We start from the raw sequence: 25,931 nt of genomic DNA, 5'->3' as shown, positions 1-25,931 counted from the left end.
TCGAAACGGGACGGTGACAAACAGTCACCTGTCCTGCTTGATTTAATCAGACATTCTATGCATGTTTCTCAGTCCAGCATTTTTGTACACACTCCTTAATCTTTTTCTTCCTCAAACCTTCTCTATCTTGTACCTTCACCTATGAAACTGCTACACGGTGTGCCACGTGGTGTAATAATATGCAACTGCAATACAAAGTATGCACGTATAGACGCTACGCAGCGCGCATCTCACATCGCATGACAAGTGGCACGATACGACGCCAATGATGATGAGGATGATTTATTGGCATCGCCTTTGAACATTGGCGGTGACAAAGTTACCTAGCCAGCTAGATTAAATCAGGTATGCCATACATGTTTTTCATTACATCGATATGTATAGCTCTTCTTAATCTTTTTCTTCCTCAAACCTCCTCTATCTACCTTGTACCGCTACTTATGCAACTCTTGCATGACGTGCCACATGGTGTAATAAAACGCAGCTGCAAAGTGCGCACGTATCGACGCTACGCGGTGCGCATATTTACACGTGTACTTATCTTTATCGGGCGACCACGTTTCGCCGCCTATGTTATCGCACAGCGCAGGACGCGCCTGCATGTAGAAGAAGTTTCTGGAATGTTATCGATGGTTCCGTCCACTGTCTGTCACCGAACCTTGTGTAAACTGATTGCATGTGTGCGCGACGCGAATAATGTAGAACTTTGTGGAAGACACGCGGGTCCCACGATTAGTCTGGAACATTCGACGATTGATGTATAAAAGCCGACGCGCTTGACCCGTTGATCAGATTTTCGACGATCGCCGACCGTGTTCGCCCGATAAAGTACACGTGTCAATATCACATTGCGTGTAGTGCCCCTGCATGTGCTGCGGGAACACTAATCGCGTCTGTTCTCGCGCGCTAAGACGCATGTATCGGGCATGTTTTCGCTTCAGGCTAGCAAGCGCTGGCCTGGCTCAGTGGTAGAGGCTGCCGCGCAGCGGGCCCGCGTTAAATCCCGCCGTGAACTGGGTATTTTTAATTCATTCCCGGCTATAGCTGCGACAGGCACCGGCGGCGGCAGCGGAGCGAAACGGCTATTGAACAGAAACGGCCATTGGAATGAAATTGTGGTTTTACGTGCCAAAACCATTTTATAGCACTGCAGCGTGGGAAAGGTATCGCGCATGCGTAAAACTGTATATTCAGGAGGTTAGTCAAGCTAAAGATAAATTTAACAGTCACGATCTACTCTCCATTCTCCAATCAAATCCACATAAATTTTGGCGCATGCTCTCCACTAAAGACAGATCTAACACCATCGAACTCGTTGACCTCGATGGTGAACCTATCCATAATGATGAATGCGCAACCGCCCTAAATAACTACTTTTCTTCTGTATTTACTGCTCCCATTCACGTACCTGACCAGCCCACACTTACTGCTTCAGTGCAAACTATGCCAGACCTAGACATATACGCGGAGGGCATATTTAACTTAATCAATAGCCTTAAACCATCATCTTCCGCTGGCTGTGATGGTATTAGTAGTAAACTTCTGAAGAACACCTCTCATGTATCAGCACAAATACTCTGCGTACTATTCAAACAATCGCTAGAGACGGGGACCGTTCCAGGTGACTGGAAGAAAGCTAATATCTTGCCAATTTTTAAATCAGGTGACCGCTCAAACCTTACCAATTACCGCCCAATCTCCCTTACAAGCATTTCCTCAAAATTACTTGAACACATTATAGCCTCAAACCTAATGAAATTCCTTGAAAGCAAAAATTTTTTCTACCCATTTCAGCATGGTTTCCGAAAACACTTATCGTGTGATTCCCAACTCGCCGAATTCACCCACGACATTCTGCTTATCATGGACAGGAACCTCCAGATCGACGCCGTTTTCTTAGATTACTCAAAAGCTTTTGACAAGGTGCCTCACGAGCTCCTACTGCAAAAACTATCTGGACTTGGAATCTGTAATAGCTTACTGAAATGGATTGAACAATTCCTATCCGGGCGCACACAATACACTTCCACAAACAATCACCGCTCACCTCTTACCGATGTGACTTCGGGCGTCCCTCAGGGCGCCTGTCTGTCCCCTTTATTATTTCTAATCTATGTAAACGACTTGCCTACTAGCATACATTGTAAACTACGACTTTTCGCAGACGACTGCGTAGTTTACAACACTGTTAACTCCTCTGACGATGTTCTTTGCCTGCAGCGTGACCTCGATGCCATCTCGTCATGGTGCGAAAAATGGCACATGCCTCTCAACTTATCGAAATGCAAATCTATGTCTTTTACCCGAAAACGCAGTCCTTTTCAGTCCACTTATCGCATTAGCTCTGTCAACATCAGCGCCACTTCATCTTACAAGTACCTGGGTCTTATCTTGACGTCATCACTCTCTTGGATAACACATATCGAAACAATACGTCGCAAAGCTGCGCGCTCACTCGGGTATCTACAAAGAAATCTAAAGAAGGCATCCCCAGAGGTAAAGAAGTTGGCATACTTGACATTTGTCCGTCCACAACTTGAATTTGCTTCTGCTGTCTGGCATCCATCTCAAGATTACCTAGCCGCATCATTGGAATCCGTTCAAAACCGAGCCGCCCGCTTCATCACTTCACATTATTCACGGTACACTAGTGTCACTTCTTTGAAACAAACGATAGGTCTGCCAACACTGAAGTCTCGCCGCATCATATCACGTCTTTGCTTGCTGCACTCTTTTTTTTTACAATCCATGCTCAAGGCACCACCTTCTTAAACCACCATTACGAACTTCCTCTCGCATAAGTCACAGCTCTGCCATAGCACGTTTACCCAGCCGCTCATCTGCCATGACCACTTCCTTCTTTCCTGATGCAATCGTTTATTGGAATGCGCTCCCTGACAACTTCGTTACCTGTACTGACCGCAAAAAATTTCGTGAATACCTAACAAATCGCTTTGAATAACTTTCTGTTCCCAGTGTACATCGTTCATGAACCCATCATAAACCTATCGGAATAGTCTACCCTTGTCAACCCTTCCACCTACTCTTTTTCTTTTGTTTCTTTTATTGCTAATGTATTGCCGTGTTACTTCTTTCAATTCGAATTTTTTCTTTGATTGTTTAAAGTCGTACAAAATCAGCGATGTGTTGTTTTTCTTTTTTTCGGTGTTTTGCAAGAAACCACTCTTACACGTGTTTGTATTGCCCCCCCCCCCCCCCCCCCCTTGTGTAATGCCTTCGGGCCTTCAAGGTGATAATAAATGAAATGAAATGAAATGATTATGAGGCACGCCGTAGTGGAGGACTGCGGAAGTTTCTACCACCTGGGGTTCTTTAACGTGCACCTAAATCTAATTACACGGGTGTTTTCGCATTTCGCCCCCATCGATATGCGGCCGCCGTGACCGGGATTCGATCCCGCGACCTCGTGCTCAGCAGCCCAACACCATAGCCACTGAGCAACCACGGCGGGTGGCTATTGGAATGAGCCCATAACAGCTTACGCTGTAAAATGCACGATCTCACCGCGAGCTGTTCCGGCAAAAGGACTTTTTTAAACCAGCAATACCGGTTTCATTTTTGTTCACTGAATTTGACGCTTCAATATTCGTATTTAGGCGCTATAGAAACTCAAAGCCAATTCTTGCCCTGCAGATAATTGCGTACGCCCCATGTTCGCTGCATCTATGATCCTGTATGATGCAGTGTGAAAACCGATATGTTCCTATATAAACACACGTGGTGATATATGATTATGGTACGGGGTCCATTGGTCTCTTCCAATTGGGATAGTAGTAATGTTGATGTACTGAAGGAGTTTTCGTTTCGAATGGCACAGGCAAACTAGTTTCTAATTACCATAACAGCTAGTCTTTCTCAAATATAATTTAACATTTTATTTTTCATACGAAGGCACTCTCCATGGCCGTGAAGAGCTGCGAACAAGTTTCTTTAACTTTCTTTGACGCGGAATGGCCTTTGGGCTTTTTTTTAATTTAAATTCGGATCGTTCGAGAAAGCGTCAAACGAAGGGCCTCAGCGCTTTGCGTGTTTTCACATTTCCGGTTGCGGTCGTTGCACTGGCGTTTCTGGCGCAGCTGTGCACCGTGTCACTCGTAGAACGCTTTTAAAGGCGCGGCGCTCTGGCGTCGCTTGACGGACGGCGCGTGTGCGAGCACAGCCGCGTTTCGGTTGCCTCGTCCTCTCTCTTCCTGCAACGCGTTCTCTCTCTCCACCGGGTGCGGAGGCGAGCTGAACTTGCAAGTGCGCGCTAAAAGAGCGGGCGGAATTGAACGAGGAACACGTGTATGCAACAAATGCGGCGCTGGCAGCATACTTGCGACTCGTTGAAGTATTCGCGGAATATTGTCTCGTCGCTGTGACAGCCCGCGGCCGGGCAGGTACGGAATAAACTTCAAAATAGTCTATTGAGCGATCCTGTGCCCTCTCGAAGGTGCACGAGTGTTCCTGCTACGTGAAAAGACCGGAGCGCAAGTAGCAGGACGAGGACGCAGGACGAACGCTGGACTTGCGACAAAGTATTAATTCGATAGAAAATCTCGCCAATCGCTGCCGCGCATGACCAAACGCACAAAAAAAAAAATACTGAAAGAAATTAAAGGGCAACGAACACGTGCTGTGAGCGTGGTATCGTTAGTACGTGGTTTAAAAATTATTTTCCTTTTTCTTCTCTCTTTTTGCCTCCATGTAGTCAAAACTGCTGTTTGAAGAGCAAAATTTCTTTACCTGATTATAAGAATGCTCGTAAGCGTCTCTTTGCAAGTGTGCGTAGCATTCACTATGCATCAACTTGCCCAGCAAACCACCCTCCTTGTACCCCCTTGACTAAAGCTTGACGTACCGCTCCTTCCTGCCAAAAGTCGCATTTCCAGCTTATCCCTGTTTCATGAAATATATGAATTATATTACGCCAAAATCCGTCGGCATGACGGAAAGTTGTACCAAAAATGGCCGAAGACTCAAAGAGCTAAAAGAATGTGGTGGTTTCGCCGGAAAGGCGATGCATCGATTACGATAGCAAATGAGTATACTGACAGCTATACGATCGAAGCAAGGCTAGTAGTTTTATCGGTCGTGTGAACATTTAAACATTCGCTTACTAACTAAATTAACAAGCATGGTGTCACGCTCGCACAAGCAAACATGAACACATCTCACTCGATGACCGCGCGCACTCGCTGTCAAAACGCTGGAATGAAAAAGCGCTGTGGCAGCAGCGACCTTCGCCCTGCCTCTTGCTTCAACGCGAAGCGGCGAAAACGCAGCGCACACGAAGCTATCAGCACTCGGCGCTCTCTGTACCCATCGCAGATCGCTTCCAAGCTTGATAGGGCCGCGCCATATTCAGCAGCCGCCAGAGTAGTTTATACTATGCGGTCCTGCTCTGCCCACGGCTGCTCCATTGCGCAGATGCATACGGATGCTGGTGTTTACCATTATTGCGATAGCAATTATGTGGACACTCCAGGCGATTTTTTGCCGTCGCCGTGATGTTCCGTGTAAAGTCCAAGGGCGATATCACCGTCGCCATAACCTGTATGTGGGAGCGGAAGCGTGCGAGGGGAGCCGACGAACGGGCGGCTCAATCTCGCGCGCGTGCGAAGGGAAGAAAGTGGCGAGGGAGCGCACCGTCCTTTAGGGGGGGGGGCGACATTGCACTCTGGCAGCAGCTGCTTATTGCGCTGTCGCTCGAGCCGTATCTTGAAAGCGATCTGCAGTGGGGCCAGAGTGACGGCCGCTCAATGGAAACGCACGCCGACGGCTCCCACCTTTGTGCGTGACGTCTTCGCTCCGCTCAGTTTGCGTTGCAGCGATAGACTTCGTTCGCTGTGGCTGCGGCGCTCCTTACGCCAGCGTTCTGGCAGCGAGTGTCCGCGATCAACGAGTGTGATGTGTTCCTGTTTGCCTGTGCGCGCTGACACCATTAGTTAACAAGCGAATGACTACAAGGTTATACGGACGATAAAACTACTATCCTTACCTTCTATAGATGTCTAGTAATTTGCTATTGCAATCGATGCTTCGTCTTTCGGGGGCAGCTGCGACTTCTTTTTTTTTTCGTACTGCGACGACGGCAGAGTTTTATACATGAAAAATCATGCTACGCCTAAAGCAAGAATGCTCCACAGGCATTGTGTGAACGCCATGTTGAAGACGACGTTCGATATTTTAAACGTTGTTCTTGAAAACAAAAATGTATTGATTCCTCGCGGGAAAATAGGAACGCCGGTTCCGGGCGCGATTCATCGACCTAATTCCCGCTGGTTTTACTGAACTCATCTCGAAGCTAAGAAACGTGATCCGAAAGCGAAGTTCACCAAGAAAAGGAGCTCGAGTGTCAACAGGCACATCCGCGGAAGCTTGCAGTGATGTGCTTTGTGCAAGTTTTAAACTAATTGTGCTTGGATTATTGTTTTGCTTGCCTTCGAAATATGCGCTACTGACTGTGATCAACAAGCTCAAGACCGTCACTTTGTCTTCCTTGCTCTGAAAGCTTGAATTTACTGAAGACGACACCACACATCAGCGATATGTGGATCGTTTTACATGAGGCAACTTTTTTAAATAGTAATCGTCATCAATCTTGCCCGCATTTCCTTTTTTTTTTTGGCGGTACTTCAAGGTCACGAAAGGCATGCGCGTTATCAGCGTGAAATAGCGTTCTTGACAGGAATGTAGCGAGCACCGAGTTTCCAAGAAAAGACATGCAAGCAAGGCAGATGACGGTGATTGCTTTGTTCGGGGGACAAGATAGGCCCCCAAAGGGTGCAAACTTCGAGTGTGTATGTGGTCCTCTGGTGCCCTTCTACCGCATACTTTGGCTTACAGCGAAGCTGTCTACCTCTACCATCCAAAGAAATTTTCGTGTCGTCGTAAGCAAAAAACTCCCCATACGTAGGCCGATACCGAATATAGTGCAATACCGGACCGACCCGCGACAGAGGTGAAGCAGGTGTTAAGCATTCCCCATACGTGGGCCTACCCCGAAGATAGTGTAACGCCGACCCGACCCGCGGCGGAGGTGAAGCAGGCGTTAAGCACTCCCCATACGTGAGCCGATCCCGAAGATAGTGCAATGCCAGCCCGATCCACGGCGGAGGTGAAGCAGGCGTTAGGTACTCCCCATGCGTGGGCCGATCCCGAAGTTGTGCAATGCCAGCCCGTTCCGCGGCGGAGGTGAAGCAGGCGTTAGGTACTCCCCATACGTGAGCCGATCCCGAAGATAGTGCAATGCCAGCCCGATCCGCGGCGGAGGTGAAGCAGGCGTTAGGTACTCCCCATGCGTGGGCCGATCCCGAAGATAGTGCAATGCCAGCCCGATCCGCGGCGGAGGTGAAGCAGGCGTTAGGTACTCCCCATGCGTGGGCCGATCCCGAAGATAGTGCAATGCCAGCCCGATCCATAGCGGAGGTGAAGCAGGCGTTAGGCACTCCCAACACGTGAGCCGATACCGAAGGTAGTGCAATGCCAACCCGATCCGCGGCGGAGGTGAAGCAGGCGTTAGGTACGCCCCATACGTGATCCGATCTAGAAGATAGTGCAATGCGAGCCCGATCCGCGGCGGAGGTGAAGCAGGCGTTAAGCACTCCCCATGCGTGGGCCGATACCGAAGATAGTGCAATGCCAGCCCGATCCGCGGCGGAGGTGAAGCAGGCGTTAGGTACTCCCCATACGTGAGCCGATCCCGAAGATAGTGCAATGCCAGCCCGATCCGCGGCGGAGGTGAAGCAGGCGTTAGGTACTCCCCATACGTGAGCCGATCCCGAAGATAGTGCAATGCCAGCCCGATCCACGGCGGAGGTGAAGCAGGCGTTAGGCACTCCCCATGCGTGGGCCGATCCCGAAGATAGTGCAATGCCAGCCCGATCCGCGGCGGAGGTGAAGCAGGCGTTAGGTACTCCCCATACGTGAGCCGATCCCGAAGATAGTGCAATGCCAGCCCGATCCACGGCGGAGGTGAAGCAGGCGTTAGGTACTCCCCATGCGTGGGCCGATCCCGAAGATAGTGCAATGCCAGCCCGATCCATAGCGGAGGTGAAGCAGGCGTTAGGCACTCCCAACACGTGAGCCGATCTAGAAGATAGTGCAATGCGAGCCCGATCCGCGGCGGAGGTGAAGCAGGCGTTAAGCACTCCCCATGCGTGGGCCGATACCGAAGATAGTGCAATGCCAGCCCGATCCGCGGCGGAGGTGAAGCAGGCGTTAGGTACTCCCCATACGTGAGCCGATCCCGAAGTTGTGCAATGCCAGCCCGATCCGCGGCGGAGGTGAAGCAGGCGTTAAGCACTCCCCATGCATGGGCCGATCCCGAAGTCAGTGCAATGCCAGCCCGATCGCCGGCGGAGGTGAAGCAGGCGTTAAGCACTCCCCATGCGTAGGCCGATACCGAAGATAGTGCAATATCGGACCGACCCGCGACAGAGGTGAAGCAGGTGTTAAGCATTCCCCATACGTGGGCCTACCCCGAAGATAGTGCAATGCCAGCCCGATCCGCGGCGGAGGTGAAGCAGGCGTTAAGCACTCCCCATGCGTGGGCCGATCCCGAAGATAGTGCAATGCCAGCCCGATCCACAGCGGAGGTGAAGCAGGCGTTAGGCACTCCCAATACGTGAGCCGATACCGCAGATAGTGCAATGCCAGCCCGATCCGCGGCGGAGGTGAAGCAGGCGTTAGGTACTCCCCATACGTGAGCCGATCCCGAAGTTAGTGCAATGCCAGCCCGATCCGCGGCGGAGGTGAAGCAGGCGTTAAGCATTCCCCATGCGTGGGCCGATCCCGAAGATAGTGCAATGCCAGCCCGATCCACAGCGGAGGTGAAGCAGGCGTTAGGCACTGCCCATACGTGAGGCGATCCCGAAGATAGTGCAATGCCAGCCCGATCCACGGCGGAGGTGAAGCAGGCGTTAAGCACTCCCCATGCGTAGGCCGATACCGAAGATAGTGCAATATCGGACCGACCCGCGACAGAGGTGAAGCAGGTGTTAAGCATTCCCCATACGTGGGCCTACCCCGAAGATAGTGCAATGCCAGCCCGATCCGCGGCGGAGGTGAAGCAGGCGTTAAGCACTCCCCATGCGTGGGCCGATACCGAAGATAGTGCAATATCGGACCGACCCGCGACAGAGGTGAAGCAGGTGTTAAGCATTCCCCATACGTGGGCCTACCCCGAAGATAGTGCAATGCCAGCCCGATCCGCGGCGGAGGTGAAGCAGGCGTTAAGCACTCCCCATGCGTGGGCCGATCCCGAAGATAGTGCAATGCCAGCCCGATCCACAGCGGAGGTGAAGCAGGCGTTAGGCACTCCCAATACGTGAGCCGATACCGCAGATAGTGCAATGCCAGCCCGATCCGCGGCGGAGGTGAAGCAGGCGTTAGGTACTCCCCATACGTGAGCCGATCCCGAAGTTAGTGCAATGCCAGCCCGATCCGCGGCGGAGGTGAAGCAGGCGTTAAGCATTCCCCATGCGTGGGCCGATCCCGAAGATAGTGCAATGCCAGCCCGATCCACAGCGGAGGTGAAGCAGGCGTTAGGCACTGCCCATACGTGAGGCGATCCCGAAGATAGTGCAATGCCAGCCCGATCCACGGCGGAGGTGAAGCAGGCGTTAGGTACTCCCCATACGTGAGCCGATCCCGAAGATAGTGCAATGCCAGCCCGATCCGCGGCGGAGGTGAAGCAGGCGTTAGGTACTCCCCATACGTGAGCCGATCCCGAAGTTAGTGCAATGCCAGCCCGATCCGCGGCGGAGGTGAAGCAGGCGTTAAGCATTCCCCATGCGTGGGCCGATCCCGAAGATAGTGCAATGCCAGCCCGATCCACAGCGGAGGTGAAGCAGGCGTTAGGCACTGCCCATACGTGAGGCGATCCCGAAGATAGTGCAATGCCAGCCCGATCCACGGCGGAGGTGAAGCAGGCGTTAGGTACTCCCCACGCGTGGGCCGATCCCGAAGATAGTGCAATGCGAGCCCGATCCGCGGCGGAGGTGAAGCAGGCGTTAAGCGCTCCCCATGCGTGGGCCGATCCCAAAGATGGAGCGATACGCGGTGCTCGGGGCAGCACGAGAAAAACGCAGGCGCTTTGGCAGCCCGCGGGTAGCAAGAAGAAAATTGAAGAGGTTCAATGTGGTCCTCACGAATAAAAGTCAAAGTAGGAAAATAAATAAGGCGGTGGTGAAAACTTATTTATTTGCAGTGAAATTGCTGCGGGGAGACTCCAAGAACGCAGTTACCTTTGCTGAGTTTAGTGTCTTGACATGGATGCTTTGGCGCAGATGAAAAAAAATTTGATATTCTTTGCTGTGACATGACGGCACAAATGAACCACTACAACGCTTCGTCTCACCGGACCTCGCTGCATGCTTTGTCAACTTGTCTGAAAGTGTGTTGACTTGGCTTGTCTCGTTGTATGGTGCGATGTACGATTTTAGAAAAGTCAATGCACCTTTGGCGTCAAATGTTTATAAGAACATTAAAAGCACAAAGTTCGGGAATTGAAAATCTAAAGCACGGAAATGTCATTGCGCCTTTCGCATCAAAAGTGTATCAGACCTTTATGCCCATAAAGTTTCGGAATTGAAATCCATGCGCTCCGTATATTCCGCTTCCTACACGAGATGCCGCGACGAGCTCGCTCGCCATAGCTCGGCATCAAAACGCTCTTGAAACTTAGCTACAGTGCCTAGAATACTATTCTAGACACTGTAAATTAGCGGTCGGATGAGGCTCCTTGCGTTATGTGACTCCCGGTGTATGGGCGTTGCCGCGAAATCCAGCCCGAGTTCGCAATTGTTCGTGCAGAAATGTCTGTCGAGTACAAAAAAAAGCATTCTAAACAAAATCCAGCATGATTTCTGGCGCCGGGAGTTGTTTGGGTCGGCGGTGCATGACAGCCCGAAAGTGGGGGGGGAGAGGCGCTGAAGTCCCATAAGCACCCCCCCCCCCTGTCTACGCCCCTGAGACATGCGTATATGATATCCAGTGTTTTCCGCGGATCTCGAAAATTTCCTTCAAAAAATGCTCATTAACTTTCTTTGGAGTTTCTACCAAACTTTCTATCAACATTATTGCCATCTTATTTACGTTCGCAGTCTAGTAACACTTGTTCAAATGATTTCAAAAGAAGTTAGGTGTTATTGTTTTGGTAAAGGCTGTTTTGGGAAACTATTTACAAATTGAACATATATTTAGTATTTTTGTAAAGACAGTTTTCACTATGCTTCCTTTAGCAATTGAAGATGCTAAAGGAAGCATATGTCAGTTTTTTTCTACGGAGCAATTGCTCATTTTTGTACCTTTTTGTCTGGACATATTTCAATGCAGTGTACAGACATACTATTGCTATTTCTGTAATGCGTCGAATTTTTCGAGAATTCCATTCTGGAAGGAAGTGGCCAATATCTCATTGCAGAAAGAACTAATAAGCATTCAGAATGCTAACCTCCTGTAATATGCACCCTCCAGATATTTGTGAAAAAGTTCTGGCCTTATAACGGCAGAAATGTGGCATCTGCATGAGTAGTGAATTCGATAAATAAATTTAAGGTCTCGGGTGCCAGCATTAAATGAAAGCTTGCTGGGCAAAGTGATATATTGTAGAGGGAATTGAATACTAATATATTAATTGTAAGGAGTCGAGTGTTCTGGTTATGTTTCATATAATTCATAAAGAGTTAGTTTCAGAGTGCCAATTGCACTTACTGAACATTGTGTGGGTGTAATTTAAATCCTGGTCCGGCGGATCCCGGTTCAACTGGTAAATAACTCCATTTGCTTCAAATTCTCTGTCATCCAGTTGATCGGGTAGAATATTGGGAAATACATGAAAAGCTTTTCCGAATTTGATTACCTGCTTTTGCCGGCAATACTATAAGATCCCGAGAAATGGCCTGCCCACCTACAGCAAATAGTAAATCCAGTTAGCATAAGGGGTGCGCTAACTTTCCATGCATGGCCATAACTAAATAGTTGATGCAAAGTGTTGTCTTCAATCCAGAACTATAGTGGAAATTAAAAGCAATATATGGCAAATAAATTTTAAAAACTTCTTCAGATGCACTAGTTCTGCCTCCTGAGAAAATTCGTGTCAGTAGAGCTTGTTGGTATTTAGTTGTTTTGCTTTCACGGAATATGATTGCAGCCCTAGCGCACGCTCGTGGGTTGTCACGCTCAGCAATACCTTACAGAAATTACCGCCATCATGCATTGGCTGTTCACACTGGCGTTTTCTAACTGTGACAAGCAAAACGGGAAAATATACTATCGATACATGGTTTCGAGACAACGTCAGCTCGATATGACTGCGAATACTGAGAAATTGCACTTATAGCAGCTGAAGTTGACTGCACCCATCGCATGAAGATAAGATCCTTCATATTTCATGCAGTAAAGAAACCAATTTCCTACGAGTGGTATAATAGCGTCCAGCACATTCTGACCCGACCCCTCCCCCCCCAAAAAAAAAGCTAATAATAAATAAACCGATCTCTCCTTGCCGCAGATTCGTTGGGCCTGCACAGGGTTGAGAACCCGAGTCACTGTGAACCGGCCGTGAGCCTGCACCTGTACTGCCCTCCCTTCGACGAGTGCTCCATGTTCGACCAGCGCACGGGGCACCGTTCCAAGAGCAAGGTCACCTTCTGGAGCAAATACGGACAGCGAACACCATTTGTAAGCACCGCCGTTTCTCTCTTTTTTTTTTGGTTCTTTCTCTCTTTTTTTCTTTTTCCTTCGCATAACTGTAGCGCGCGCAAACAGCTTCTACTCGAAAATGCTTTGGGAACTCAAGACTTCGGTGGATATCAGGGATGAAGTAGCCAGTATATTGGCCATGGTCAAAACAAAGCGATATTTCGAGATTCGTACGGATCCCTTGTTCACAACAGAGAGAACAAGTGCTTCTATTGTGATCGAGACCTTGAATATATACGGACCGCGAAACAGCATTTTGTTTCGACTATGGTCAGTGGCTTTACCGGACCAAACGGTGTTCCATCGAATTTTCCGTTAAACTTCAATGGAATTCGTCAAAACTTTACGTATCGTTGAACGCAGTGCCCAAACATATAGTGTACTGCATTGGTAAGTTAAATTATTTCAGTGCATGAAATAATAAATGCGTTCTGCCGATACGAAATGAAGTAATGAGCACGAAGTTATTAAAATAACAAAATACATTGATTGTTTATATGTAAAAATCGTTCCACGATATGAACAATCGCATTACTTCGTAACTATATTTTGCGAATGCCCTACACATCCAATCACGTTGAAAGAAGTGATGTGAAAAAGAATGAAACAATATTATGACATTTTGCAGTTGGCTCGGTGCTAGCAATTAAGTCAAATAAGTACTGTAAACAAGTCGCAGTCTTCGCGGTGAGCTTATCTTCGAGAATTTCGCGCGAAAGCGCGAAGTCAGCGCGAAAACAGTTCGGCAAACAGAGTATTCAACGGCCAGTCTTACTGGTTCAACGTTCTTAACGTTCAGAAACTTCAGCATCGCACGGAGTATCAAATATACTCGCGATCACGAAAAAAGAAGAAAGAAAAGAAAACAGTCAAATGTCGGGCAAACAGCGCAGGGTCTCATTCACGTCGATTGACCAGTGAGCGACTGAACCGAAGCAGTCGCTTTTCGACCAAAGTGACCACTTCCAGCCACATATGTGCGACCAGTCGCTCTGCGACCAACTTGTCGCACCCGCCGTGGTTGCTGCGTTGCGCTACAAAGTACAAGGCCGCGGGATCAAATCCCAGCAGCGGCAGTCGTGTATTGTGATGGGGGTGAAATGCAAGAACATTGGGTACACGTTAAAGAACCCTAGGTGGTCAGAATACGGAGTCCGCCACTACGAGGTGCCTCATAATCTGATCATGGTTTTGGTACGTAAAACCTCGGATTTTTTTTTAGAGGTAAAAGCCTTTATGGCTCATAGCGAAGTTCGTGTCAGCAGACCACACTGCCGAAGTGTTATCACACCATTTGAAAACAGATTAAAGACAGATTAAAGAAAGAAAAATTATTCATAGTGACAGTTAGTGAATGATAACGTTCTAATAGAGATTGGTAGAGGGTAATAATGGCTAGTAATGACTGCTACCGACTACTAATGACTACAACATGACCAATTTGTCTAATGACGGCTTGTAATGACTAATAACGACTGAAATGACTTGTAATGAGTAGTAATGACTATGAAATGACCAATATGTCTAATGACAACTTGTAATGACTACGATTGATTAGAAATGACTAAAATGCTTAGTAATGACTAGTAATGACTAATAATGACTTGTAATGACTACGAAACAACCAATATGTCAAACGACGAATTGTAACGACTACAATTGATTAGAAATGACAAAATGCTTAGTAATGACAAGTAAGGACTAAAAATTACAGGGTCTCTTAAGATCTCTGTGAAGAGGTGAACGGCGAAAGCCTGCTCTTCCTCCTCTTATAATTTGCCTCTTTGTCTTTGCCTCTTCTCTTTCGCTTCTTTCTTTTAGTCATTAATGCTCACTACTAAGCATTTTAGTCATTTGTAATCAATTGTGGTCATTACAAGCTGTCGTAAGACATGTTGGTCATATCATAGTGATTGTTAGTCATTACAAGTCATTTCAGACATTATTAGTCATTACTGGTCATTACTAAGCATTTTTAGTCATTTCTAATCAATTGTAGTCATTACAAGCTATTGTTAGACATATTGATCATTTCGTAGTCATTACTAGTCATTTCAGTCATTTATTTATTTACACATACTGCAGCTTCAGTGAGGCTACTGCAGGAGTGGGATGAACAACAAACATTCTACATTTATAAACAAGCTTGCGTGAATCGTTTCAGTGGTAGTGAACGGGTGTTGGCCGGTAATGAATTCCAGTCTTCAATTGTTGATGAAAAAAAACTGTGTTTAAAGGAATCAGTGTGGGCAACAAAGGTTGAGATAGAGCAATGTGACTCCTTGTACATGAGCGTTTGGAAAAAGTCGGGTAGTTATCTGGAGAGGAGAGGCGAGCAGAATTAACGTGTGAAGGAATTTTAGGCATTCAAGTTTGCGACGCTTTGCAAGAGGAGTGAGACCAAGTAGGGGAAGAGAGTTAGATGGCGAAAATTCCTTGTCATATCTCCTACAAAAAAAAAAAAAAAAAAAACAAAAAAAAGCACTGCCTTTCTTTTTTGGCAATGATTCTAGTGTTCTGATGTCACGGTGTTTGTATGGGTTTCATACAACGCAGCCATTCGAGGATGGGGTGAATGAGACTTTTATATGTAAGAAGTTTAGTTTCTTGAGTAGCAAGACGCAGCGTACAATGTAAGTAACTGAGTCTTTTAAGGGCCTTGTTACAGGTGACATCAATGTGTTTCGACCATGACAAATCGTGTGTTAGCAGCATACCTAAATATTTGAATTCGAAGATGCTATTTAAAGTAATATTTTTAAAGGCATCGGCAAAGAAAGAAAGGCATGAGCGTCATGTAAAAGACATGGAGACAGATTTGGAAAAGTTGGTGTTCATTTGCCATGCTTTGGACCGGTTACAGAAGTCAGCAAAATAATTGTTAAGGACAATATGATCAGTAGCAGATTTATTTGTATGATATAAAACACAATCGTCTGCAAGAAAGGCATATTCTAACTGAGGTATGTAGGGGGAGATCATTAATATAAAACAGGAATAACATAGGATCCTGTACTGAGCCTTGGGGAACCCCTGATGAAACAGGCATCAAGGGTGAGTTAGTAGAGTTGAATCTTTATTAGCCTCTACCATTCTCTACCATAACGTTATAATTCGCTTACTGTCACTATCAATGATTTTTCATTCTTTAATCTGTCTTCATGTGGCGTGATGATGCTTCGGCGGACACTCCGGCGGTCAGGCCTACTGACACAAACTTCATCGTGAACCTAGAAAGACCTTAATAATGACTGAAATGACTTGTAATGACTAATGATGACTATGATATGACCAGCATGTCTAATGGCTGGTAATGACCGCAATTGATTACAGGTGACTAAAAATGCTTAGTAGTGAGCGCTAATGACTAATAATGCTTGTAATGACTACAAAATGACCAATAAGTCAAACAACAACTTTTAGCAACTACAATTCATTAGAAATGACTAAAGTGCTTAGTAATGACCAGTAATGACTAATAATGGCTGAAACGACTAGTAATGACTTCTGATGACTATGATATGACCATGTCTAACGACGGCTTGTAATGACCACAATTAATTACAAATGACTAAAAATGCTTAGCAGTGAGCAGTGATGACTAAAAGAAAGAAGAGAAAGAGGCAAAGAGAAAGAGGCGAACGAATGATAGGAGGAAGAGTTGGATTTCGCCGTTCTTCTCTTAAGAGAGATCTTAAGAAACCCTGTAAATTTTTCTTTTGAAACGAACTTTATCTCTCGCGATCTCTGCTATTTGCCAGTTTGAATCGGCCCTATAAGTGGCCGAGTGCATTTCTGTCTCTCTAGTGTCTTACTACAGTGGACTCCGTCCCAACGGTGCTCGAATAGAACAGAAAGTTCGTGTCGCTCGATGCGAAGAAGTGCATATAACGGCTGATTGATTGATTTATTATTTGACTGATATGTCCTGACATTCGAAAGTGATGCCCTCTGTAGTGTGTCTGTGCGAGACACTGCGGTGGAGAGCTCTGTATTTGTTTTCACCCGATGATGATCTGCCCAGTGCATCCACCCCCCTCTTCCTCGCAGTATACTACCAGCGCGCTCGGGGATCGAATGTGAAGCCGTGGCGCAGGATGACACATAGAACGTCTAGATATGCGAAATTTCTAGAAATTTTGAATAGCCTGAAAAAAGGAAGCCTTTTCTTGCATTTATTTTTTTTCATGGGAAACTTTTTTGCACTGTCCAATACAAGCATTTGTAGCAGGACGATTCTCTATACTGTATAGGTAATGAAATATGAACGGACTGTCAATATATTTTATTCGTTTGACTAGCCATAAATTTATTTTCATGACGCTTTGGCTAGTGTTCTAGATATATTGTGCCGATATCACTGTTTTTGCTTGGGGAGTTCTTGGTTGCCTCTAGTCTTGCCTTGGCACAATATCTTGTTTAGGTTTTGCGTTATTTTGGGGAGCTGGACGCTTTGTACAATTTATTAGGTTCTCAAGAAAAAAAAAGTCTTTATGCCGTATTATTTCTCTGCCTCCCCCCTCCCCGCCCAATTGCGCCTCTAAGAACGACGACGTGATCTAGGTGCAGAGAGGACCAAAACATGTTTGTGGCATTCGAAATGGCAACTGTCACTTTAGTTTGCCAAAAAAAGAAGTACACACCATATAAGTTGGCGTAATATGTCCGCAGACACTGGAAAGTTCTGCCATATTGCGTTGCGAGCTAATCATAGAGGCCGTGGCAGCCCTGTGGGCCAATCCGAGACGGCTGGGACATTTTTCCGGCTCTGCAATTTCTTCTGGCGCATCCAGTTTGCAAAAGCATTGCCTTCGAGATCTGTTTCTCCAAGGCAGAGGTTGCCGGGCGCTGGATTTGGACACCACCCCTGTGGCGGAGTATGCGACATGTGACCCACGTTCGTTGAGAGCCCGCGTTTTGCAAACCTGTCTGTTGTTTCTGGCTGACAGGCATTGAGTGAATGACAGTGTGGTCATTTTACCATCTTTCTCGCGAGATATAGCGAATTTTTTATACTTGTTTAACGGCAACCATACGCCTTTAGGCTGCGCATATCATGTAAATGTTTTCACTCAATCAGAACGTTAAGCTGAACTGGGAGAGTTGAGAGCTAACCTGGGAGCAGGGACACATAACCACATTGAAGAAAAGACAACACAGACATCGTGATGCATCATGCATGTGAATCCTTTCGACACACTGCACATTTTGAAACAGAACCTTTGCTAAGTATGGTCAAGCCCTTATGCCGCTGAAGCAAACAAGCGTCTTAAACGCATTTCTCCCTCATTTTCAGCGCCGCCTGCTGTAATGATTTGTGCTCAGTGGCCTTCAAAGTCCCTGCTTGTTGTAGTTGATCTTTATTTTTGAAGTTCATGACTGCTTTTGCGTGGATCATCGAAGAACGGCAACACCGTCACAGCAGATTACTTGCTAGAAAGAAATGCCAACACTGGTTCATCACTTGTTTGAACTGTTAGAACACTTCATTAAGTAATAGTTTGTCATTACTGCACAATCTTGGTGATACTATCATGCCTGATAGGAATTTTGGGATGCTACAAATTTTTCAAAAGCTTGTGCCCAAGTCCACCAGCTTACAACATGTTAAATTTCTTATGTTCTTCGCACCGCGGCAGATGATACAAAAAATCAACCCCCCCCCCCCCCCTAGAGAACTTGCTGTGTGCAGTATCATTCAACTTAATTGTAGGTGTTTTCAAACATCTTGCAACTGTACCAGGAGCTGGCCATCGCGCATGACCCAGTCTTACCGCGTCAGCAAGATTGCCGGCATTCACTTCTGGGGGATTATCTCTGTATTCCACGCCTTCCGTTGCCTTCGGCGTCTGATGATAATTCGAAATTTATCTACCCTTGCACCCTTCAGATCGCACGATGTGAAGTAACTACGCCACCGCAAAGGAAAGTAAACGGATTCCCGTATTTTGTGCCTATAATGTCCGTATATTACCTGTGAGGCAGTGGCTATAGATCACAGCAAAGAAACTTGAGATTGCCAGGCAGATCATAAATTTGCGCCTCAAACAATACAGGTGAAGTGGCCAACTTGCTTCTGCCAAAACGTGCGCTACACAAGTTCACCAGTTATTCAAATTCGCGTCGGCCAATAGGAGCACTCTCTGTGCGCCACTTGACTGTAGTAAGGAATCGTGACGTTCTACTATTTCGTGCTTGCTTTTGTTGCCTTTATTTTTACATGGAGAAACACAGCGCTACGGCTTTCAAAATATCATATCTCTAGTGTTTACAGCGATATACGTATACCGGGTGTTTCAGTGAACACTTTCAAATTTTTTTAAAGATGGCCTCTGGCAGATAGTGCAAATCTAGTTCATGAGCTGGTCTACTCAAAGAGGCGGACATTACTGACACACAAAATGGAAATGCATAGTCGACTAATTAACATAATTTCGCTAATTAAGTTAACAAATTACCTTATGGCCCATATTCCAATTTACATATTCTAGCCATGGAGTTCGCAAGGTGCATCTACTTGAAACAAATTCTCAGGATGCCACCAGTTTCGAGATATTACTTCCTGAACTTTGCAGAGAAATGCATTGGCGTTCTATTTACTTTTGTGCCTGAATGCATAAAACAAAGTTTTGTTAAGAAAATAACCGGAACGCCAATGCATTTTTCCGCAAAGTTCGGGAAGTAATATCTCGAAACAGGTCGCACCCTGAGAATTCGTTCTATGGTGAATCCGCCTTGCGAACTCCACGGCTAGAAATTGTAAACTGGAATTGGGCCACGAGGTAATTAATTTAAAAGTTGATCAGCTATGTTTGTTAATTAGTCGATTATGCATTTCAGTTTTTTTGTGCAAGTAATGTCCGCCGCTTCGAGTAGACCAGCTCATGAGCTAGAATTGTGATATCTGGCACTGGCAACATTCAAGAATTTTTGAAAGTGTTCACTGATACACCTTGTACGTGGCGGCACTGCTTCAGCGGATGCCGCTCGCGCCTCGCACATTGAGCGGTGCGATAGCACCTCCCGAAGCACGATTTCTTTACAAATTTCAAAGACAGCACACACACACGCACGCAAAAATAAAAATTTTAAAAATTCTGCCGGGTAGTTTGTCGAATATTTCGCTATGAAATAAAGACAAGTCCTAGAACTTCGGAAAAGAAATTTTAAAATGGGAAATCTTGAGCAAGTCGGGCACTTCATGCTGTGTCTCTCCTTAATTACCCGACTTTTTTACATTTTTGGGTGATACAAATTTCAGGTGATATGAATTTCGGTGCCGTCCCGAAAGATTCGTATCACTGAAATTCTGTTGTATAAGTGTTTGATCGCACATGATTGGTGATGATTTTGGAGCCTGAGGATAGCATTCAAGTTACCTATTTTGTCACTAACAAACTTTTTCCGTTGACTCATCAGACCTATAACTAGCGAAAGCGTGACATGGTACAGCTGCGCAGCCTTGTAAGACTTACGACATGTTTGCAAAAATGGATAGGCACAGTCGATATATTTAAGGCCCTATAGCGCCGTCGCCTAAGCTCCGTCTACATTTGCCGTCCCTGCTTTTGTTTGTTTGTGTATTGATACTGTTAACCCCTGAAGGGTCATTACAGGTATGGAGATAGTCAATGTTTACAGTGCAATGAAGAATCACACGTGCAACAATGAAGATAATGATAATAATACAAATAAAGGCACTGCTTGTATGTTAGGATGGCGCTCTCATTTTGTATTGTTCTTTAGGGGAGTGCCGAAACCATGACTTGATTATAAGAACGCAGTAGTGGGTGATTGGAATAATTTGGCTAGTTTATTTTTTTAACGTGCACCCAGTGCAGGTTCTTGCATTGTGGTGTCGTCGGTGTGAATAGTATAAATGAAACATACAAGCAAGTCAGCCAAGCCACCTCACCGAAACGGTCGGTGTTTGCTTTCCGAGACGAAATGCCCCCGCATCACTTCTCACGATTACGCCAATAGTAGTATTGGAGCTTCATTACGGAACACTCGCACATTCGGCATAATTTTGTTGTATTAAGTACTATTTAATGTGAAAAAATGCACCGGCGATTACGATGCTCCCTAATGCGAAATTCCAGCGCAGCTGTATACGTGTTTTTTACTTCGCGATATATTGGCTGGCGCGGACAATCTGTATCGTGCGGCACGTTGCAAATAGAGCACAAAGTGTGGCGCGACTTCCTCGCTAATCGCGACGCGTGGGTGTGACTCACCCACGCGTCGCGATTCCGTTCATGCAGCGCTTTGTTTCCATACAGACGACGCGCGCTACTGGCGCCATCTCATAGCCATAATCGCCGCAAAGCCCGTTGTGCGCTGCACTACGGTTTTCATCTCCCGCTTTCGCTATACCTCCTCTTCTGTGTTCCTTCTCGCGCTCTCTTCGCTATCACTGTCTTTCATCTGCGTTCGCTCTTTCATTAATTGGCATCTAAAATATACAGACAATTGCTTTGACGGTCGCTAAACTTATACGTGTAGTCGGCACAGCCACAACACCACGGAGGACTTCCTCCCAAGTAGTGCTTCAACCTCCGCCAAAAATGGCATCTGCAGACCTGTGATATTGTTCCAAGCCACTCTTTTAAGGAAAAGGAACGAAAAGGTTGCTGTTGAACAAGCATGGAGCAGTACAATAAATGTGCACAAATTCTAATTAAGAAAACTGCTGCACTTACGAATACTAGCGAGCGCACTGTGTGTTAGTGTATGTTAGTAAGTAAGTGGTCCTGATCCCTTTTGACTCAGGGCAGGCGTTTGTCAATGCCACAGGAGATGTTGAAAGTACGAACAGGAAAGAAAGTAAAGCGTAGAAAGTAAGGAGTTCTTACAAGAGAGATCGATAGATGGCACCGCCTTCCACTGCAACATGCTGGCCGAGTGTTCCTTCTGAATCCTCCGCTTGCACTGTCTCTGCAACCCTCCTTCTCTGTATCTCTAAATATCTTGATGATGCATGACGTTTTGTTGCCGGAGCGAATACAGAACACATTTTCTGCCGCTGCTATCACAACAGTTAATCTCAATGCACAGCTGCAGTCGTGGTAGATGCTGCCATTGCAGCGCTCGCCGCTAGCAGACAACAGGGTGTGGAAGTAAACCTTTAAGATGTGTTCGCTCGGCTGATTGGTCGAAGAAGCCCATAGCTTCGACAGCACTGCGTGGAACTACTGAAACAGAGTATAGCTACTCTGTCTGTCTTGTTCTGCATGTTGCTCCTGAATGTTAAACCTAGAATTTGCTCTTAAATGAAGCTACCACACCGATAAGCCTAAAAGAACATACAATAATAAAGTGTGACTACAGAATTTCGCAAGTGACTCACAATCGTGAACCCTCAAGTTGCCTATATTAAGAGCGTAGTTCTTGTTGCAACATCCAGTGTGGGCATAATTGTCCAATTGACCAAATTTATATTAGTTCAGCACAGGAGCAAGTGCGTGCACTGAAGTCTCTCCTTCCTTTTCATTTTGTGCAGGTGATCACTCCATCGCAACCGGAACAGTATGAAAACAACTGAAATTTGCTCAAGGCTGGTCCAAGGCATTTTGAGAGAGCAAGCGCATCTCGTGCATTTCCAAGTTGCTGCCGGCTTAAGTGCCAGCGCTCTGCAGTATGCTCTTTTTTTTTTTTCCTTAATAAAAGCGGAGAGGGATTTTTATTAGTTAAGTGCCATCGTGTTATGCACATGTGGGAAGTGCAGAGGTCCTTTTTCTTCTTTTTTATGTATGTCCAGCAGATAGAATTGTGGTAACCTTTCAAGTGCCTCTGCAGCATGTTTGGTGGTATAAATGCTAGTAGAAGACAATGACTACTTGGACGAGTACATGTTAGTCATGCTATGTTTATATACTTCACTATTTGTTGTTTGCAAAAATAAATTACGCAATAAATTTCTATTCACAGAGCTCTGGGGCTTTTCACTAGCTGATGCCAAAGATCTTGCCACGGAGGTAGTCTTGCTTGGCACTTGGCTCAGCCAGCTTCATCGAGTTCCACTCATAGAATGGCACCTGCCAACAACAAGTAGTGTTCACTGTGTAAGCAAGCAGTGGCACAAAAATACATCACATGATCACCCTTCTCAGCAAAAGAAAGCAAATGTTCAGCAATCTGAGGTTTTTAAGAGAAATGAACTAAAATGCATGAGATTGTTTTAATGGAAGAATACTATTGCCAGAACAGCTAAATCTGCAACTGGCAGGAGGATACTCCAATGAAATATGATTGCACGTGTTGCATCATCAGCAACAATGCACTCTGCAATCTAACCAACTTGAGAAACAATAGGGTGGCCCGCCAAACAGGGCGGCATATGAAAGCTGAAATTTTTGCAGTTCTTCATGCTTAAACACAGAACAAACTACAGACACAACTGAAGTGTCGCCAATTGGTGGCTAATGGTCCTCTTTTAAAGAGGACCCATATTTGGACATACGATCGTGTCTGTTTATGTGGGGATAGAGCTTTTTATACAGACTACTACATGATCTTATCATTATGGATAGAGGGCTTTCCATTTCTCCAATAGAAATTCTGTCACTATTTCTCAATGGGGAAGTCAGTGCAAAATTTCCCGTCAATATGTGTGTTTCTAAAGAACTGCACACTTTATGAATTATTTTATGTTTACTTGCTGTGGACTTTTAAATCGCTCGGTACCTTCGGCAGAACAAGTGGGTTAAACAAGGTGTCCAGCCAGCAAAATTGAATTCTTATTACCTCAAAACTCCCACACTTCACAGCTGAACCCGGTTAAAGGAACAGGCTTATGCCTTAAAAACAGTTGGACATATTACGTAATTCCATATACCCAAACTTGCCTCTTACTAACTCAGGCAAGCTTTTGTGACGTAATTTACAAATGGGTTTGTCTTCAGTGAGAAAGAAAGGACACACAAACTGGAAATTCATTTACCGAACAAACAAAACTATGCTTAGTAGGCACTAATTTTATCTATGTTTTGAAGTGTTTCTAAGTGTCGCTAACTTGCGCAAGTTTGTGTAAACATGCTTAGGTCCACTTCCCTTAGTGTCGGCACAGTTCCAACGCAGCACATTCACCACAGGAAGAAGTGTGTGAAGAAGTGTGAGGTGGCTCTGTGCATTCAAGGACTTGATAGTGATGGTAGCACATGGCCCAGTTTCAATACATCAGATGTCTGATTCCTTATGAGAGAGTTAAGTGAGTGTCAGTAAGTTTCATGTGTTTTTTACTGTGGCAGCCCCGCTACCACCAGCTCAGGCTGCATGTGAGGACGGAGGAAGTGAAGGAAACCAACTCTGGTATGGTGCAACTGCGAAGCAGACACCGTCTTCTACATTCCTCCTCGGATGCCATGCCATGCGCTGCTTCAGAAGCGCTCAATAAACTGGCGATGGTCCAAGTGGTCCCGCACTCTCCGCAATACTATAAAGAATAATTCACTTTATCAAAGTTCGTTGTATTCAGGTTCGACTTGATTCCTCCTATGAAAGCTACAATTCGAGGAGGGGATAGTCGACACTGCACGATTTTAATGCCGGCATACTACTAGTATGTCACTTTTGTACATTTTCTGACCTGTCAAGCCTGCTTTCACAGCAGTCCACTTTAGCTGATGCAAAAGCGTAATATTTACTAACACATTTTAACTTAATATTGCTGTGACATAACAGGTGCTTAGGAGTCCGGTGGCAAGGAAAACAAAGTGGTGCATTTGGACCCTCGGCGCAAGCTAGTGTCCGTCTTGGTCTCTTGGGGGCAAGCTTTTGGAAATGCATCGTAGTGGATTTGTTAGACATTTACGCTTGCTGATTTCTGTTATATTCAGGAGAAGATGAACTTCCAATATAACTTTTCATAGGAAGTGCGGAGGCACACAAGTCGGGTGCTGTGCGGTTTTGTAGGCAGAGCTTGTATTGAATTTTCAGGCTGTAGCTGAGTGTTTCACCGCAGCCACCTCTCTTCCAATGGTGGAGCACCAGGCATACAGACCACTGCAGCAGTACTAATTTCATCGTCGAAGCAAATATGGCAGTGAACAAGGCAATGATAGCTTTAGTGCGATGAAAGGTCTATAACTGAAAAGCGAGAACTGCACTTACCAGAACCAGCTGATAACCGAGGATCTCGAGGTGCCTTATCTTAAGTTGCTGGTGGCCCGTAATCTGAGGGTAGTTCTCACAGAAGCTCTTCTCTCCCAGCACGAGGACGGCGATCCTGCATTAGTAGTGTGTGCGCAATTAATAGCACACTGATGACTCCAGGCTAGACTCCAGACATTGCATCGCTAAAAAGGATATGTAACAAAATATTAGAATTTAATGAATACTAATTCTTGTTTACGTCTAGATTAGCATGCATGGCATACAAACATAACATATATTGAAAATGAATGGAATGTGGTAGGACTTTGTAAATGCAAAGTCTGTTAAACCACGATAAATTTTCTAATAAAGCATATCCACAAGTTTCCCGAAATGACGAAAAAAACTGATAAAGATACTCAACTGACAATGATGCTACTCTTCTCAAGAATTGCTGTGGATGATGTAAACTGCAGTGACCACTTTTGTCAAGGAGTGATGCTGCTATCTACTTTCTTGTCGAGGTAAGTGTTGAGTAGAGTTGCTACGACCTGTACGCGTATTTAAAGAGGTTGCAGCCCCTAGTTACTGGTTACAAGTGGCTTGAGGAGAAGTAGGCCAATGGCTTAGTCCCATCCCGAGTGGAGAAGCCTTGAAGGCCTTCAGTCGCGTGTCACCAGAAGAGAATCCATGAACTACAGTAAGAGGGGGGAAAACCAGCCATGCTCCAGAGGTTTCGTTTCAGTGCCAAAGGCTGTTGTGAAGAGTTAAAAAAAAAAGAAAAACAAGCCACAAGACAGCGAACTAGGTAATAGTACGCTATGAGACTGCTGCGATTTTTTCTTACCCATGGCTAGAAATGTCCAATAAAAGAAAGACTTCACACCCATGCACAACTCCATTATGGCTGAGCAGTTTTTCAATAACTGGTCACAATCAGCTGGCACTTTTTCTACAGGGGAAGAGCTGCATGACACTTGAAGATATGGCAGAGACTGCAGATCTCTTCTTGGAGGTGCAACAGCAACGAAACTTGTCATTTTTCCAAAAGTCATAAAACATCAGTTACAAAAACGAAGGTGGGAATATGTCCACCAAGTCTCAACCCAGATGTTTTGTTTGTGATTCAC

General features: G+C 45.8%; 2 protein-coding genes across 2 annotated transcripts in view; one reads left to right on the top strand and one right to left on the bottom strand.

The window, feature by feature from the left end:
- Nucleotides 1–22,639, top strand: part of LOC142583363 (cysteine dioxygenase type 1) — a 163,496-nt gene extending 140,857 nt beyond the window's left edge. Inside the window, exons 4-5 of the mRNA XM_075693791.1 lie at nt 12,518–12,687; nt 22,211–22,639. Of these exons, the coding sequence (XP_075549906.1) occupies nt 12,518–12,687; nt 22,211–22,252 (212 nt within the window). The 3' untranslated portion in view covers nt 22,253–22,639. The remainder of the gene's footprint in view (nt 1–12,517; nt 12,688–22,210) is intronic.
- The window catches only part of LOC142583361 (FAST kinase domain-containing protein 1, mitochondrial-like), a 67,072-nt gene continuing 63,701 nt past the window's right edge, over nt 22,561–25,931 (bottom strand). Inside the window, exons 8-9 of the mRNA XM_075693788.1 lie at nt 24,820–24,934; nt 22,561–22,745 (exon numbers count right to left, since the gene is read on the bottom strand). Coding sequence (XP_075549903.1) covers nt 22,656–22,745; nt 24,820–24,934 — 205 coding nt within the window. The 3' untranslated portion in view covers nt 22,561–22,655. The remainder of the gene's footprint in view (nt 22,746–24,819; nt 24,935–25,931) is intronic.

This window comes from Dermacentor variabilis, chromosome 5 (assembly GCF_050947875.1).
Source record: "Dermacentor variabilis isolate Ectoservices chromosome 5, ASM5094787v1, whole genome shotgun sequence".
NCBI lineage: Eukaryota > Metazoa > Arthropoda > Arachnida > Ixodida > Ixodidae > Dermacentor > Dermacentor variabilis.
The sequence above is the reverse complement of the archived record's forward strand: the minus strand, read 5'-3'. Positions and strand labels throughout refer to the sequence as shown.